We start from the raw sequence: 19,586 nt of genomic DNA on the forward strand, positions 1-19,586 counted from the left end.
GGGGAAGGCCGGAGTCATTGGGAATGCTTGCTTTAGGAAATTTGTTTAGAACTCCCCGATTCTGAAGAGGAAGCCTGCTAGTGCTTAGCCTTCTGAGGGGTGGAAGTTGATCCCCTAGAAGACCTGTTACCCCTAGGCCTAGTGCGACTCTGTTTACTAGGATCAGGAAAAGTCCGATTCTTAGGGTAATGTCTACTAAAACGAGGAGGCTGAACCTGCAGAAAGTCCTTAACAGTTTGCATAGATTTGGCCTTATCCTCCAACTTTTTCAACACCTTTTCTACTTTGCTACCAAAAAGATTGTCATTATGCAAAGGCACATCCAGTAATTTAGATTTGACAGGTTCAGAAAGGGGCTGTTCTCTGAGCCGTGCATGTCTTCTAATGACAGAACCAATGCCTGCTGCCCTGCAAGAAGCCTCCAAAGTGTTGAAACCACAATGTAGAGTATGGTTAGTGACAAAAGTGGCAGAATTCAATAAATCTTGCATGCCCAGAAGGAACACTAGCAAATGTAGCCTTAATAGCTTCCAAAGTATGCTGCTGATACTTAAGCATATGAAAAAGACAATTAACAGACCTAACAGCCAGGGTGGAAGACGTATAAACCTTTTTACCCCATCTAACCAAGGCCCTAGATTCCCTGTCAGAAGGAACAGGATTTTTAGCAACCGTGGCTTTAACACCCTTAGGACTCTGAGAAATAATCTCTGGATCAGCAGTAGGATTCTTGAAAAGGAACTGATGAGAATCAGGAACTCTATAATACCTGTCAGGCTTTCTGGGAGCAGGAGGAACAGAATTAGGAGTCAAAGAATTCTCCATGAAAACATCAACAACTTCCAAGACAGGAGGGATAGCCAAAGGCTTATGTTGTGGCAAATCCAAGAATTCCCTAATCCGTTTCTTAGACTGAGGGTAGTCCTGACTTTCCCATTTGAAATGCTCCCTAAGAGTATTCAGTGCATCTCCAAAAGAAAAATCTTCTAGAGGGGAGGCAGAAGGGATGGAGACTTCTACATCAGAATCCTCAAAACCAGAAAAAAGTGGAGAGTTTCCCTCTTCATCAGCAGAGTTGCTGGAAACCTCAGAGTCTGAGGCAGAGAAAGCTTCTGGGGACAATTCCCTAATCCTTTTAGAAGGAGGTAGCGGAGAGCCCTTGATAAGGGTCAAGAGATCACTAGCCATTTTAACCATCTGAGCCTGAGGCATATGAGGGGAGGCCAGCGCCTACTTTGGAGTAGATTTTCGGCTGGATGGCCTGCTAAAAGCCAGAGGGACTCAAGGAGGCCTAGCCACCGCAGAAGTCTGAATTAAGGTCATTGCTCTGGATCTGGTCTCCGGGCGGAGAAAGGAGGCCTCAGAAGCCGGTGCCTGCTTAGCGGTTCCGGATCCATCAGAGGCGGCGAATGGCAGAGGGTCAGAAGAAGTGGAAGCCTGCGGTACAGAGGACTCAGAAAAGGTCTCCGCAGACACCTGCTGCTGAACCTCCGCGAACTGCAGGGACAAAGAAAGCGCCTCACTGACTTCCGCTGGGCCGACAACCAACTTAACAGGGACATCATCAGCTAATTTGACCTTAAGCCTGTCACGGTCCTTATCCTTGCGCATCTTAAGAACATCTGAAGTCGGGAGACCAGAAGACGCCATACCGACGAACTTAGGCCAAACTCTGAAATGCCTGAACAAGATCCTAGCTCTATGGCGTATGGTACGCGAGTTGAAAGAAGCAAAGAGAACACAAGTAGGGACGTCGTGCTCAAGGCCCAAACAAGTAATACAATAGGAGTAAAAATAATAGTGCGGAATCTGTTTTCCACAGGCAAGACAGTTATTAGCCTTCCCTGACATTCATTAAAGCAAGAAAAGAGGGTCCCCAACGGGGTACTTATCTGAGGATGTCTTCAACTAAGCAGTCGGAATACAAAAAGAAGGTACTCAGCCGACCGGCACTCGTGCAAAATGCTTCTGCTTCAGGCACCGCAGCAAGAAAGACTGAGAAAACAGCACTGGCTGCCTTCTTTTTACCCGACGTCCTGACATCAGGCCTAAACCAAAGGCAGCCAATGTCATATACCAAGGACTTTGGTATTCTGGCTGACTGTGGGCTACTGGGAGCCGGATAACCCATTTTTTAAGGACTGCAACAGTGAAACACGATGAACATCAATACTTACATCTGTTCCGTTTTGTTGAATAGGTTACAGTTGTTTTATAAACAAAAAAAGTGATACTATAGTGTATACTATTCTCTTTTCTAGAAAGATTAAAATTATTTCACTTACATTAACACTGCAGTAAAATGTGTAAACCATTGCCTGGCGCCATAACTAATCTGAAAGGTGGGCAGAAGACAGGTATGTGTTCGTGGTACCTGCTTCATATGAAGTAGTGAACAAATGAGAAGGTGAAAGATTTCTCAGAACAACCGATACATACTGCATGAATTACATCCACTGATTTTCATTATGGAAACTCATTTGACTACTTGAACTTTTCAGTTAGCAAAACTACTCATAGAAACTTCTCCTCTGTTTAGTTCTACCATTTTTGATAAAAGGAACTTTTCTGCCATTTTTGATAAAAGGAACTTTTCTACTCTTTTTTTCAATAAGTGCCATGGGATATTTTACATCTACCTAAGCTACCAATGCCAAAGGTAGAAGGTGCCTCGATTTAACATCTTATCTGAAGGACAGAAATCTACAACACATGCATACAAGCCAGAAAGCTGCAAGACATAGCCATGTTTTCTGAGTAGCAAACCCACAGCTCATGACAGCAGCAGCAAATTAAATCTTGAAATTTGCAGAACTGCTTCTAGAACAGAACTTAAATCTGCCAAGTTCGTGAGAGCATTATTTACATAAGTTTCTACTAAATTAAAGCCATTATAGTAACTTACACAAGCATTTGCCAATAGTGAGTGATGACTTGGTCTAGTAATCAATGGCAGTAGCATAACAGTAAGAGGGTCAGACAGAGTAAACTATTAGAAGAATGCAGCACTTAACAACAATTCATAAAAATAACTCTTAACATCATTGTTCTGTTGTGCAGATGAGATATACAAATTTCAGTGATCAAATTGTGAACAAAACATTGTATTTTTAGGGGAAAGGGTTGTACAGTTAAACCAATAAGGCAGCATGAGAGTTTAGCACCATGAAGAAGATGCCTGTTTTGCTAATTTTATAAGGCTAAAAGAGATGTGCAGTGCTATACTGCAGGTGGCATGGTCACAACCCATAATGTGGCATGCAAGCAAAGACTGCCAAATGTGTAAGGTGGAAAGCAAGACAAATGATAAATCCTATTTAAGATCCTCGTGCTGAGGTGAAACTGGGAGCATATCATACTGATAAGCTCTTACAAGGGCAAACAGCACTGCAGCAGCAGCTGGTGTAGAAGGATACTACCAGTTTAAAAGTGAAGGATGCTGATTTGGAGAACTGACTGGGTGGAAAAACTTCTGAATTACTGGGCTCTGAAATAAACTTGACAAAGTATTCAGTGCAGTTTGAACAGGACTGACTCAAAAACCTGCCCCAAGACTACAGACCATGCATACAAAAACAGCACACACTGCATAAGATTACCAACTTCAAATCAGTGTTACCCATAGTACTTTAGATTGAAGTGTCACAGTTTCTGTACCAGTGTCTCTCTTGAAATATGCTGGAGCTGACACAGGCTTACAAATAGCAGGCCAAAAAGTCAGAGTACACATGCAATCTGAGTACAAAAAATTCATTCCCTTTTCTCCACCTATAAGCAATATGACACTGGAGATAATGCAGCTCCCTTTGTACATATTTCCATCATGAGAGTGGTGTGGAATACAGAAAGTTTTATCTGTCAAACTGTTAAAGATGGTAAACACCAAAGCACTTAGTTTCAATGTAGATAAATCCCCACTTCAGCACAAGAGTCGTGGAGGAATCCAGTGTAGGAAGAAAGAAACCCTGACCCAAACCTGATGGAAATGCTACACATTTGTAAATCAAACTGCACAAGGGTCACTCACTCCAGGGATGTTAACCTAGTCTCTAAGATGAACAGGTCATGCTGGAGAGATAGATACATCTCCCAGAGACTTGACACTTCTCTGGAACAAGCATGGTGTTGGAGTCCTGAGGTGCTACAGCCCTATGGATTTCACTGAAATCTTATGATTTCTCTCCAGCAAATTCTAGGTCTTCAGCCTAGTCTCTGTGCTTTCTCTGCCCATTGCTTGCAGCTTACTGCAGCACCCTGTGGGCTCAGTGTTTCACTGGGGATGACTGCAATCTAACTCTACTCTAACTAGGAAGAAGTCTACCCAAGTTGCCTGTTGGCCACTCTTGCATGGGATCTTGTGACTTTTGCTGAACCATGTGCACCATCAAGCCATTTGCCACACAGAAACCTACAACGGCCTCTACTTTATTCCTGTTGCCTTACTCATGTGAACTTAGATAGTCCTCATATCTTGTTTTGTCTGTTCCGAAATGGGCATTCAGGTCCCCCATTATCGACAACAACTCACGTTATCCTGCAGCTGCTGCTTGAATGCACTCTTTTCCTCACTATCACAACCCTGTTGTGTTGGCATAGGCTGAGATTATGATCACTGCCCTAATCATTACACTGGAGTCTGACTGCCAACAGTCATTAATTCAGATGAAATCCTTCACTGTCTTCTGAAGACTCTCCCTTACCACAATTCCCACACCATGTCTATATGAGAATAAAAACAGCACAGAAAAGTCCAATGTGTTTATTCCCAATAAAAAAGGTCTACATTCAAAAAACATTTTGTGTGTGTTTTTTTCCTGTTTTTATTATCCATTTTGATCACTAAACAAGAAGTTATGTACTCACCATAACATTCGATGTATGTAGTCCATCTCGCCTCACATTCTTACCCTTGGGTTCGGAGCCAAACCTCGGCTCCGACTCTGCCATACTCTAGCTCAAAGTCTTCAATTGGCTCGTGGCTAAGAGGTATCCCATGCTGCAATGCGCCTGTCCCCAGATCTTGTTTGCTGCAAGCTCACATACACAAACACCAACACGCTGAGAGGAAGAACCAACCCAACTAATCAAAAAGGAGTGCTGAAAACAGAGACTAAACCTCTAGGTCCTCCAGGAGGGGGTAATTGGGTGGGGTAGTAAGAATGTGAGGCAAGATGGACTACATACATCGAACGTTATGGTGAGTACATAACTTCTTGATGCTATGTAGTCCAATCTCGCCTACATTCTTACCCTTGGGACAGCATCCCTAGCACCTAAACCTTGGGTGGCTCATTGAAAAATACTCCTGAGCACTGTGGAACCAAAGGAAGATCTGCCTCTTGATATCATGTAGTGACTAATAAAGGTGTGAGGCGATGCCCATGTAGCTGCAGCACAAATGTCATCCATATGCATCCTAGCCTGAAATGCAGTAGAGGTAGACACCGATCGTGTAGAATGAGCCTTCACTTTAAAGGGTAATTCCTTGCCATCAGAAGTATAAATGAAGGAAATGCAACTAGAAATCCATCTGGACAGAGTTACTTTAGAAACTGGAGACCCAAGTCTGTTGTCTGAGAATGAGACAGAGTTGATCTGATTTCCTAATATTTTTAGTTCTATGTAAATAGAAACGCAATTGTCTATGAACATCTAACTGATGAAACTTAAATTCTGCCTTGTTAGAGAATTCGGGAAAAAACACAGGCAGCTCAACGGACTGGTTGAGGTTGACAACCGAAGCGACCTTTGGTATAAAGGAAGGATTAGGTCTAAGGGAAACCCTGTCCTTATGAAACACCAAGTAAGGGGGCCGGACTGATAAAGCTTGGAGCTCAGAGACCCGCCTAGCCGAAGTGATGGCTATCAAAAAGATTGTCTTCCAAGACAAAAATTTAATGTCACAAGTAGCTGCGGGCTCAAAGGGAGACGAGGTAAGCTGCTGTAACACAAAACTGAAGTCCCATGGCATTACAGGATCAAAGACTGGAGGTCGAAGTAGCATAGTCCCTTTGAGAAAAGCCCTACAAAGTCTGTGCACCATTAGATTGGGTTCATTAGCAACATGAAAGGTAGAAATGGCTGCCAACTGCACTTTGATAGTTGCTGCAGCTGATCACTGGCTAAACAGTTGAGAAAGAAATTCTAAAACTTATGAAACAGGAGCTGTATAAGGATAAATCGGCCTTTCACAAGCCCACATGGAAAATCTCTTCCACTTGCTGAAATAAATTTCCTAGTAGAAGGCTTGTGGGAAGAAGATAGGATATGAACCACCTCAGGGGAAAAATCATGAAGCCTGACTAGGGATGGAACTGGAGCAGCCAAGCTGTCAACTTGAGGGTCTGAATAGATGGATGGAGCTGCCCCGACATACAAGTCAGCAGTTCTGGCTCTGGGTCCAGAATCCACGGATCGTCCATTAGATAAGGTTGGAGAAAAGGAAACCAAATCTGACGAGGCCAGTGTGGTGCAATCAGTATCATCTTGCTTCACAAGGATTGTGCTTTCTGAATAACCTTTGTTATCAAGGGAACTGGCAGAAAGGCAAAGAGAAGACCGGAGGGCCAATTGTGAACTAGAGCATCCCTGGGTGCCTCCCCCTGCAGGGGGATAAAGGTGAAATAGCTGCTGCACTTGGCATTGAGGAGGCTGGCAAATAGGTCACAGCAAGGCTGACCCCATCGGGGAAAATCTGCTCCGCAACTTGTTTGTTCAGGGACCACTTGTGAGGCATCAAAATAGCTCTGCTCAGCTTGTCGGCAATCACGTTGGACTTCCCCAGAATGTGTGTTGCCACTAGAAAGCATTGGGAAGACACTGCCCACTGCCACACTCAAACTGCCTCTCTACAAAAGGGGATACAACTTGGTTCCTCCCTGTTTGTTTAGATACCATACCATCAACATGTTGTCTGAGTGGATTGCAATCATCCCAAGAGGAAGAAAACTCTGAAATGCTTGCAACGCTAACAGCACAGCTCTCATCTCCAAGACACTGATATGCAAATGGGTCTTGTGCTCTTGCCACGTGCCTTGGACTGTCCTCCCGAGATAATGCCCCCCCCCCGATCTGGGAGGCATCCGTGGTCACTGTGGCAACTGGGGAAGGTAAAAAGTACAGTTTTGTACCTACCATAAATGTAGATGTTCGAAGATCCACATTGCTGCAGTCCTTACACTTGGGTAGTCCGCTGTCCTCGGTCGGCCCGAATATCAAAGTATAAGGCTGACGTCGGTCAAGGCGCATTAGACTGACATCAGGACGTCAGGGTACAAATGCGCATGACCGACGTCATATCCTCAGTCTTTTCTTGCCCCAGATGTCAGAAGACCCTAAAAAGAAAGGTCAAAACCAAAAGACAGCAAACAACCAACCAACCACCCTTGCACTAATAATATGTACAATATATACAATATACACAATATTTACAACCCAATCCACACAACCGCTCTAACTACAGAGGGAAGGATGGAGGTAAATTGGACTGCAGCAATGTGGATCTTGAACATCTACATTTATGGTAGGTACAAAACTGTACTATGTTCTTCATCTCACATTGCTGCAGTCCTTACACTTGGGTAGAATCCCAAAGCAGAGGTAAGGGAGGATGGCAAAACTATAAAGAAGCAGGAGCTGCCAAAATGCCCTGTAAAATAGCAGTGGCAAAACCAGCCCTAGATTTAGAGTAAAGTGGAAGGTGATAATGCCTAGAGAAAGTATGCACTGAACTCCAAGTAGCTACCTCCAAAATATCTTTAGTTGCCACCCCCCTTAAAAAAGCTGTCGAAGTGGCAGTAGCCCTAGTGGAATGAGGCCTAATCCCAGCTGGAATCTCCTTACCATGATGGGAATAACAGAAAGCAACGCAAAACCCGATCCACTTAGAAATAGTTTGTTTTGACACAGGCTTGCCCTGAGAACTCAAAGCAAAAGAAACAAATAACTGCTGAGACTGCCTGAACCCTTTAGTTCTGCTCAAATAGTATCGCAACTGCCTGTGTACATCTAAAGTGTGCAAAATCTTTTCCCCTTTATTTTGGGGATTTGCATAAAAAGTAGGCAAATGAATAGTTTGGTTTAAAGCCACACTAGAAACCACTTTAGGCATAAAGGAAGGATTAGTACGCAAAGATACCCTATCCTTATGGAAAATTAAGAAAGGCTCAACCGCCATAAGGGCTTGCAATTCAGAAACCCTTCTTGCAGAGGTAATGGCCAACAAAAAAGCAGTCTTCCATGATAAATATTTCAACTCGGTAGTAGCTGCAGGCTCAAAAGGTTGTAGAGTGAGTTTCTCCAACACAAAATTGAGATCCCAAGCAGGAGTAGGAGCTCTCGTGGGGGTCTTATATTCTTTGCCCCTCTAAGAAATTGCTTGAACAAAGGATGAGAAAACAATGGTGGGTCACAGTCATAGTGAGCGAAATTGCTGCAGCATGAACCTTAATAGAAGAGAAGGACAAACCTTTGTCCAGTAACTCAGTAAGATATTGAAGAGCCACACTTAAATTAGGCTCAGAAACATCAAAATCCTTTGCTGCACTCCAAAATAAAAATCTCTTCCATTTATCTGCGTACACTTTCCTTGTACTAGGCCTTCTAGCTTCCAAAATAACATTCAAAACTTGCTGTGGAAGTTGAGACCCTCTATGGTTCAAAACAGAATATGCCAGGCTGTTAGGTGAAGAGAGTGAAGCTTGACATTGAGTAAATGACCGTTCTCCTGAGACAACAGGTGTGGAATCGAAGGCAAAGGCCATGGAGGCTCCGTACCAGACTTCTCAGTAATGGGTACCAGTGCTGTCGAGGCCAATCTGGAGCTATTAAAATCATCTTTGGCTTGTCCTGTCTGACCTTTAGAAGTACCCTTGGGAGGAGAGGCAGAGGTGGAAAGGCATACACATGAAGATTGCTCCAATTGAAAGAAAGAGCATCCACTTTCCAAGCTGTGGGATGAAACCTTTCGTGCAAAACTTTGGCAGCTGGTGGTTTAGTGGAGAAGCGAACAGATCTATGCCTGGAGTTCCCCATGACACTGTCAATTTCTGAAATACATGAGGATCCAATTTCCACTCGTGGGGATCCATAATTCGTCTGCTCAACACATCTGCTAAGGAGTTCTGTGCTCCCGGCAGAAACCTTGCCTGAAGATTTAGCTGTAAACTGAGAGCAGTCTCCCACAAAATCATTGCTTGCCTGCATAGAGGATAAGAATGTGTTCGCCTTGCTTGTTGATGTACCACATGACAGTTGTGTTGTCTGTTAGAATCAACACCTGCCCTGGAAGAAGTAAATCCTTGAAAGCTATTAATGCAAACTGGACCGCTAACATCTCCTTCAAGTTGATATGTAGATGTTGTAGTCTGGCAGGCCACGTGTCTTGTATCCACTTTCCATTTAGATGAGCTCCCCAAGCTTTGTCTGAGGCATCTGTCGTTAGAATCTGACTCGCCTCTGGCCGGGTCACAGAGAGTCCCTTGTTTAGGTGACATTCCTGAGCCCACCACAAAAATTCCTTTTGAATGCAAGGTATTATTTGAATGACAGTGTCCAGATCCTGGCAGTGCTGTGTCCATACATTTTTGAGATACCATTGTAGCTTCCTCATATGCAGTTTGGCATTGGGAAGCACCAGAATACAAGATGCCATGAACCCCAAGGCTTGAAGGACTGTCCTTGCAGTCAGCCTGGACTGATGAGACAATTGATGAAAGTAAAGGGAAAGATTCTTTTGTTTGTCCGGGGTCAAAAGGCCATCTGGGATGCTGTATTCAGTCTTACACCCAGAAAGCACATGTCCTGAGAGGGTACTAGACTGGACTTTATTTCGTTCACAGAATACCCCAGGCATCTTAGCACTGCTATCACATATTCCAAATGATGAAGAAGCTCGTCCTTCCTTGAGCCAGAATCAGGCAATCGTCCAAATAAGGATAGATCTGTATTCCTTTTAGCCTGAAGAAAGCTATCACTGGAGCCAGAACTTTCGTGAACACTCTGGGCGCAGTAGATAAGCCAAAGGGCAATGCAGAGAACTGATAATGAGAAATCCCAGCCAGCATGATACTTCCTGCAACTCAGTCTGATAGGAACATGAAGGTAAGCCTCCTTGAGATCCAAAGTTACCATCCAATGATCTTTGCCCAGCAGAGGTAAAAGCTGTTGTAACGTCAACATTTTGAACTTGGGAATGTCCAGATAAGTGTTGAGGATAGATAAATCCAAAATTGGTCTCCACGTGTTCCCCTTCTTTGGTACTAGGAACAGGCGAGAGGCATAGGGACCGGCTGTATGGCCCCTATTTGAAGTAGCAGAGAAATTTGTTTGTGAGCCTCTATTCTTTGCTGAGGAGGAACGTCTGGCATGCCTTTGAAAGGAGGCAAGGTATGGAAATAAAACCTGTAACCTTGGTGTATGATATCCAATACCCATCTGTCTTGGGTAATTAAACTCCAATTTTCCTTGAAAAGTGCCAACCTTCCTCCCAAAGGTGCTGCCAGACGAGAAGGCTCTGGCAGCTGAAAAGGTAGGTCATTGGGTCTGTTTACGAAAGGACTGACCCCTGCCCTCACCCGAAGATTGTGCAGGTGAACTCCCTGTTCTAGGCCTGAAAGAGCCCTGAGCTCTGCCCCTACCACGTCTAGGATCTACCCCTAGACTGGGAATCATAAGAAGGATACGTCCACCCCTTGGTAGGCCAATTTCTACTAAACTTCGGAGGCTGAACCTGCAAAAAATCTTTAACAGTCTGCATAGACTTAGCCTTGTCTTCCATTTTCTTTAAGACTGCCTCAACAGGTGAACCAAACAACACATCAGACTGTAAAGGAGCATCTAAAATCCTTGTCTTAACATGGTCAGATAAATTCTGATCCCTCAGCCAGGCGTGCCTGCGAAGAACTGACCCAGTGGCAGCCACCCTAGACAAGGCCTGTACAGCATCAAAACCACATTGCAAAGAATGCTTACCCACCTGTTCAGAAACATGCACTAAATCTTGTAACTCTTTACACTCAATACCTTCCGCCAGAGCATCTACCTTAGACTTCAATTGAGAAAGTAGATAGTTTTGGTATTTCAACATGTGAAACTGGCAATTCAAAGCCCTCATAGCTAGGGTGGAAGAAGTATAGACTTTCTTTCCCCATCTATCCAAAGCCCTGGCCTCTTTATCTGGAGGAACCGGATTTTTAACAACAGAAGCCTTAACACCCTTAGGCCCCTGACTAACAGTTTCTGGGTCGCCCTAGGACTCTTAAAAAGATACTTATGAGCTTCAGGCACCCTGTAATACCTATCCGGTTTAACAGGAGCAGGAGGCAAAGAATCAGGGTTAAGAGAAGCCTCTGCAAACACATCTTCCACAACATCCAGAACAGGAGGTATAGCCAAAGGCCTATGCTGGGGTAAAAACAAAAATTCCCTAAGCCTTTTCCTGGAATCAGAGAAGTCCTGACCTTCCCACTTAAAATGCTCCCTCATGGAATGAAGAGTCTCTGTATAAGAAAAATCCTCAGGAGGAGAAGCAGAAGGAGTAGAATCATCCACATCAGAATCAGAATAAGGAGAATACTCCTGCAAGTCTTCAGCCGAAGACTCTGAAACATCCGAAGCCTGCTCAAAACTCCCAACTCAGGTTCCACCCCAGGTCTCTTATCAGGAGGGGGCAAAGAACCTCTAATCAAAGTAATCAAATCTTCTGCCATTTTAAGCATATGCTTCTTGGGCACAGATCCTGAAGAACTAGGAGTGACACCAACTGAAGCTAAACCTGGCCTGCCTCTGGGAGAAGCCTTGGAAACAGAAGGAGAGGGCCTAACCACCCTAGGAAGGGAGGGGAGTACAGTAACCTGAGAAGCCCCTTCAGCCTGACCTGCCTCCTGAGAGGCCACATCCTGCAATAACAAAGTCTCCCCCTGGGACTCCAGAGAAACCTCCGGCGGAACCCCCGGCTCCACCGACACCTCTAAAGAGCCTGGGCTTAGCTGCTTTGTCCTTGCGCTTCTTCGAAGAAGCGGACGTCGGAGCATCCGACGGCATATTATAATTGCACCGCTTCCCGAAGACTAACCTGGCACAATCTAACCTTCTCTTAATAGTGCGCTTATTGAATCTAGCACAAAAGCGACACCCAACAACGTCGTGCTCAGGCTCTAAACAAGGAATACACAAAGTATGATAATCTCTATGCGGTATCTGTTTCCCACAAGAAATACAGTTATTCACTTTTCTGACATCCGGTAAACCACTGAGGCAAGAAAAACTAAAATATTCCCCAACGGGTACTTAGCCAACTTTGACTCGGTCTGAAACTCCGAATTCGAAAAATTTCAGAACGCCGAACGGCACTTGCAACGCTGCTTCTGCATCGGACCATGCGGCAAAAAAGACCGAGGATATGACGTCGGTCATGCGCATTTGTACCCTGACGTCCTGATGTCAGTCTAATGCGCCTTGACCGACGTCAGCCTTATACTTTGATATTCGGGCCGACCGAGGACAGCGGACTACCCAAGTGTAAGGACTGCAGCAATGTGAGATGAAGAACATCAAAGGGGTTGCCTACATTGAGATTGCTGGTCTGAAGCCACCAGCGCAGATCCTGCTTGCACATGTCTGTAATCAGAATAGGATGGGAGAGTGGAAGATACTGAAGTGACCATTGGGCGAAAAGCAGCCACTGAAGAAGCCTCACGTGTAGTCTTGCTAGAGGAACTAGCATAATCATGGCAGCTATGGTCCCTAACAACTTGAGGACTACATTTGCCCTGACCTTCTTCAATGGTAGCAAGGCGTAGACTTGCTGTTGTAAGACTTGAATTCTCTCTTCTGGTAGGAAGGCCCTCATGAGCACCATGTCTAATTTGGTGCCAATAAAGGTGACACATTGCGAGGGCAACAAGGAAGATTTTTCCCAAGTCAGAGTAATTCCCAACTTTTTGCACAGTGCAATGGTGGAGTCCCTGGTCTGTAACAGTAGATGCCTGGTGGTGGCAGACAGGAGCCAGTCATCCAGGTATGGAAACACTTGGAATCCCTGACATCTCAAGTGAGCCGTTACCACTGCCATGCACTTGGTGAACACCCTGGGTGCTGTGGTGAGACCAAAGGGCAGGGCACAAAACTGAAAATGACTGGCTCCCAGCTGGAAGCGTAACTGACTTCTTGATGCCCTGTCTATCTTGATATGGTAGTAAGCATCCTTGAGGTCGACGGAGCACATCCACACATCCTTCACTAATAGCGGGTGAATTGACTAATGTGACCATGTGGAACTTGGACTTCTCTACATGAAGGTTCAAATGGCCGAGATCCAAGATGGGTCTCAGGTCCCCTGTTCTTTTCGGCACCAAAAAGAATCTGGAGTAAGTCCTTAATCCAACTTGGTCTGCGGAGACAGACTGGATGGCTCCCTTTGAGAGCAACTTTTGTACTTCTAAAGTTGCAGAATCCCTGTGACTGGGTGGAACGTATGGGATTCTCTTGGATGGTGGGGGAGGAGAAGAGAAGGGGACACAACAGGAAATTATCTTTAATACCCACTCGTCTTGGGTGACTTCTTGCCAGGCTTCTAGGTATAAAGAAATGCGACCCCTGACCGGCTCCAGAGACGCACAGTTGGACCTCCCTTCAGGAACCCTGGTAGGGAGAACCACGAAAGGAATCACAGTCTCCCTAGTTACGCGGGCCTCCTCTGCCTCTAGGGCGGCGTATACCAGAATTTCCACCCCCCTGCCTCCGGAGGGGGAATCACTTTGCGCTCCCTGAAAAAACCTCTGCGACTTCCTGAACCACATTTTTCCACCCTTGTGGCCCTTGGCGTAAGGTCTACAAGGCATGGAAAAACAGACTCCCACGGCAGACAGGGTTTTTCCTTCCTGCTCGCACCTAATGAAAGTGTCCTTCACCTTGGTTCCGAACAACGATGAACCATCAAATGAGGCATTGGTGAACGTAGACTTGAAGGCCTCCGCGAAATTGCACAGGCTCATCCAGGAGTGTCTCCTAAGAGAGACTCCAGAACCCGCTGCTCTACTCGCTCCATCGGCTGCATAAGAGATCAGCCTCATGGAGGAGTTGGTAACAGAATTTAGGATAGACATCTGAGCACTGACCTTCTGAGCCACAGCATCAGAAATGTTACCCTGCAGAGAATCTCCCAGCTCTTTTAGGAGATCTCTTTGGAGCCGAGTAAAATGCGACAAATAGTTCAGCGACCGCAGTGTAAAGGCCGCTGAGGAAAACACACGCTTCCTATACCTGTCCATAGACCTAGACTCCTTGTTAGGGGATGGACAGTAGATGAAGTTTCTGCAAGTTCCTTCTTGGTGGCTGCTGCCACCACCATGGCATCTACTGCATGCCTTTCATAAGAAATTCTCTGTCAGGGGGAGTGGACAAAAACTTGTTAGGTCTCCCAGGGTCCGGTTCCACAGTGTCTGGAGTTTGCCACACCTTTCGACAAACGAGGTCCAGGAGCTCGAACGGGGGATAAACCCAAAAGGCGGAGGGTTGAGACCCAAAGGCCTTCAGGAACACTGACTCCTCCTCAGAAGGGGCTATGGAGGGCCAGTCGCCTCTCTGTCTCAATATTTCCAGGATATCTGAAAAAGAGATATCGTCAGAAGACAACCTGGGGGACCCCTCTGACTCCTCGAGGTCAGTGTCAGATGTGAACAGTGTCAGATGTGAGAGACTCCTCTAGGGAGTCAATGTGCTTCCTCTTGCACACACACTTTCTGGGAGCCTCCTCAGGTAAAAACTCTGGGGAGGACTCAAAGCTGGGGATCACTCATGGAGGTATCCTGAGGCCTTGGGTCTCCGCTGTCCCTGGATTGAGGGTGATCTGAGATGGATAGCGGTGCTGGAAGGGGGAGAGTGTCGGTGCTGTAAGATGTAGCTGACAACCTGGCCAGCACACTCCTCATGAACTCGAAAGCTGATCCGCCTGGCTCTGAAGGTCTACTAACCATGGAAGATATGGCAGTAGCCCTCGGAGCTGAGGAAATGAGGTCCGAAGCCAATACTGGGCCCACGCTCACCCAAGCCAAAGCCTCGAGAGGAAGGCTAGGAGCCAAAGAAGATCGATCACAGACCTCCATCTCGGGTCCGACTGGTGAACTGTGAATCCTGGACCCCGTGGAAGGCGCCGACGAGGTCGGAGCAGAGATCGGAGCCGAGATGCCAGAAGGGGTTACTGGAACCGACCTCATGGCGTCCGACGGAACCGACAGCTTCGGCTCCAAATAAAGGCAAGGAGGAGGAACAGCCAAAGATGAAGGGACGATGGGCTCCAGGGCCAACTGGGCCGGAGCCGAAAGCAATTTAGGCAGCACCGATGACTGGAGCAGTTTCTTCACCACTCTATCGACATCAGCATCGGAACGGGTCCTAGAGGACACAGTCGGGGATCTGGATCTCCCTGCAGAGGCAGACCTGTGAGTTGAAGAAACCAGTCGAAAAACTGGAGACCGGCTCCAAACTGGAAAAATCAAGAGACTGGGAGCCGATGTCGACATAATAGATGCACTGCCTTTTGTCGGCCAGTGGAGCCAAAGAAGCAACTAGAATTCTGGTGATTTTCTCTGGCAGCTCAGAGAAAACTGACTGAGCCTGAGAGCATTTCTTTGAGGACGTTTGTCTGTTTTCTTGTCCGGTTTGGAAGGAGAGGATCTGGAACTGGAAGACCTCTTCAAAGGAAGGTTTCAGCGATCCTTTTAAAATAAGCTTGCTCTTCCTCTCTTGTAGTACACAGGGACTGAAAGCGTGGCAGAACAAGCAGGATTCTTGGAGATGAATAGCCTCCAAGCAATACACGCACACCTAGTGCCCATCAGTCAATGACATCTTATTATTACATTTCACACACTTTTTAAAGCCGGAAGGCCTGTGTTCTTTAGAATCCTTGGACATGCTGACAGAAAAATCCACACACACAGGGAAAAACAGTAGGGACACCTTCATCAAAATAACCAACAATAGAGCGTGGGAAACTAGAGCCTCTAAATGAAAATGGCCTAGAGACCGCGGGATAACCACAGGGAGGACTAGGTCCTCTAAGTTAAACGGGCCTAGCCCAGGGAATAAGCAAGAAAAAAACACCAGAACAGGCAAACAACTAAACCAGCTAACGGGTATACTACAAAAATACAGAGGAGGACTAGGTCCTCTAACTGAAACGGGCTTAGCCAGTAGACACCAATAAAGAAACAGGATACCAAGAAAAAAGCGCCAACGGAACAGGCCACACAACCAGCAGAAGCAATACACACACACCAGCTATGAAAATAGCTTTTGGAGCTACAATATTGAGAAATAAATCAAATAATTATACCTAGCCACGGCCAAGAGCGACACCACACACGAGCGGCAAATGAGATCTGGGGATAGGCAGCATGGGATATCTCTTAGCCAAGAGCCAATTGAAGACTTCGAGCTAGAGTATGGCCCAAGTCGGAGCAGAGGTTCGGCTCCGAACCCAAGGGTAAGAATGTAGGCGAGATTGGACTACATAACATCCTCAGTTTCTAGCAATCCTCTTTTTGATTTTTAATACATAGATATATGCATACAGAGCCATGCAATTCCAACAGACATACGTGGGCACGCGTATCAGTATCAAACTGACTTAAGAGCATTGGGTGGGGTAATGAATTAAATTAATATCAATCTTAATGCAAAGCAGAAAAAATTCATACCTCAAAAAGTCCCATTTCTATGGCATAAACACCCTCTCTTAAACTCTGCTCATCGAGCCATACCTTGTAGAATGAACTGGAAGACTACAAACACACCTATAAGTTCCATAAAGAGATATGGAGCATCAAGCTTCTCATTGGCAAAAAGGCCTTAAGCTAGTCTACCAAACCCCTGAATCTATAAAGTTGGCAGATCGAACAATTTCATTTTTACTTTTGGACTTAAGGAAACATGTAACATCTGGCCATCATGGATATCTTTTACACACACTCCATTTCAGTACTCCAATCTGCAAAGCAGTTTATTGAAAGACAATGTCTAGCAATGCAAAAGTCATCTTCACTGATGAGTTGTAAACACTATAACATTACAATCACATGCAAAATGTGAGAGTGCTTTTGAAGTAAAACTTACTGCAGTATGGACAGCGTCATCATCAATGAAAGCCCACCAACCAACAATGAATGTGCATCACATAAGCAGAGTTGAGCCTTAAACCAAACCCGTTTCTGGAAAATGGCTGGGTTTAATTAAGCAGGGCTAAATGAGCCCTAGTAATGAGATACAGACACATTGAAATAAGTGATGGCAATCCAAGTTAAGATTGTAAATCCACATAAAAATGCAACACTGGGCAAAATAAGTAGGATACTGGCATCTACCTGACATTTTATAAAAGTGAGATAAAATAAATAAAGAAAACAATCTTCATTTTCATGTTTCTGTACTAGTGCTTGCCAGAGACAACCTGATCCACAGATATTTGTGATCCATTTTCCAGAGGCCAACTGAGAACAAATGGAAGTTAAGTCAGTCACTCGTAGCACATTTCAAAGTGGAGGCACGTGTGTTTCAAAGTTCAGGTTTCCAGGACAGTAGAGAAGCATCTTGTGTATTAGCATCAACCAAAAAAAAAGCAGACAAAACACAAACTAACACAAATAATACAGGGCCACAATTCCATTTGCAATGAACAATGAGCTTACCAAAAATGCACTAATTTTAGAACCTTTCAGATGAAACATAAGGTGCGACTTAGACAAATATGTTTTATTTTTAAATCAACTCACGTTTGTTAAAAAAGCTGCCATGCCTGCACTGCTGCAATGTGCTATTTGGAAAGAATACATTCCACTTCATCTGTACAATCCCGGAGAGCTGGACACATTGATGGCTAGTTCCAGTCAATGACAGCAAGGCTCTGTCTGCAAACAGAAAGAAAGTTACAAAGCACATTAATACATGGCATACCTTAAATTGGACTATAAGAAAAGGGTTCTAAGAATAGAATGAAACACTGGAATAGTAACATCTTAACTGGTAGAAATCAGCACAGCACACTCTTTTGTCTTGGTTTAAAACAGGGAAACACGGGCCACAGAAATGGAGTATTGCTATGCAGTAAGTTATTTATTTCCTTACTTTTTACAGAAAAATACGTCAACCAGTCTTAGACATGGAATAGAAAATTCCATACAAACTGCAATGAGCTGAAAATTTCATGCTGCGGTTTAGAAGCAGGGAGTGTTATAAATGCACAAGTTCTTCTAGAAGACAGTAAAAATTATACACTGAATATAGGTTTCCAACAATAACCAGTGACAACAACCAAGAAAATAGTAGTTCTGCAAAGCAAACAAAAATAATGCAAATTACTCAGTGAAGAAGAGAGTACAGGCACAATGGAAATGGTGGAGAAGAGTGTCAGGAGTGATTTGTGAAAGATGGGTACCAGTAAGAGTGAAAGGGAAGGTCTACAAGAGGGTAGTGAGACCAGCTATGTTATATGGGTTGGAGACGGTGGCATTGACAAAAAGGCAGGAGTCAGAGCTGGATGTGGCAGAGTTAAAGATGTTAAGATTTGCACTGGGTGTGACTAGGATGGACAGGGTTAGCAATCAGTATATTAGAGGGTCAGCTCAGTTTGGACAGTTTGGAGACAAAGCAAGAGAGGCGAGATTGCGTTGGTTTGGACATGTGCTGAGGAGGGATGCTGGATATATTAGGAAAAGGATGCTAAGGATGGAGCTGCCAGGTAAGAGGAAAAGAGGACGACCTAAGATAAGGTTTATGGATGTGGTAAGAGAGGACATGCAGGCGGTTGGTGTGAAACAGCATCATGCAGAGGACAGGAAGAAATGGAAACAGATGATCTGCTGTGGCGACCCCTAATGGGAACAGCCAAAAGAAGATGATGATGACTCAACATAAACACACACCAAAAAGCTCATTTACAGAAGTGCATTCTATGTCAGTGTCATTGATGCAAACTTGATACTAGATCTCAAAAAATTTCCTGCATGAAGACTGCACAGTGTATGTGCGTGTGTGTCTGGGGGGGGGGGTGCTCAACTCACACACTTCATAAACCTGCTTCTATTAATGAAACCTACTAATATAACACATTCTTCAAAATGTCAAGCTGAAGGTACTACTACTCAATGCTAGCAGTCTTAACAAGAAAACTGCACTGCCTGGAAGCTCTTCTCATCCTGGAGAATGTTGATGTCCGAGCAGTTAGAGAGACATGGTTCAAGGCTGCAGAAAGCATGCCAGCAGTGCAAGGCTACAAAGCCTATCACACATTCAGACCACCCTCTGAAAAGGAGAAAAAAAAAGAGGTGTTTCCATTTGCATAAAAAACAATCACACATCTAGACTGGTCAAGCAGGATGACTCTCTTGAGCTACTCCTTGTCCAGCTGATCACAGGCAAAATTCTCCAGTACATCATCACTAGCTACAGGTCCCCAACCATGAACCATAAAAAACAATCCGCATACCTAAAGTTACTAGAATCACTTACCATTCACCCGCCATACTACTCGTGAGTGATTTTAACTGGTCTATATCAGAACATTGAAGTATTAAAACTTTGAATGTTCT

At 44.8% G+C, this 19,586-nt stretch overlaps 1 protein-coding gene across 1 annotated transcript in view; it reads right to left on the reverse strand.

Moving 5' to 3' along the window:
* MRPS5 (mitochondrial ribosomal protein S5) overlaps positions 1–19,586 on the reverse strand; it is a 1,107,643-nt gene that overhangs the window by 1,025,980 nt on the left and 62,077 nt on the right. Inside the window, exon 2 of the mRNA XM_044057334.1 lies at positions 17,772–17,906. Coding sequence (XP_043913269.1) covers positions 17,772–17,906 — 135 coding nt within the window. The remainder of the gene's footprint in view (positions 1–17,771; positions 17,907–19,586) is intronic.

Source organism: Protopterus annectens, chromosome 1.part2 (genome assembly GCF_019279795.1).
Source record: "Protopterus annectens isolate FY-2018-M chromosome 1.part2, PAN1.0, whole genome shotgun sequence".
In the NCBI taxonomy this organism is placed as follows: Eukaryota; Metazoa; Chordata; order Ceratodontiformes; family Protopteridae; genus Protopterus; species Protopterus annectens.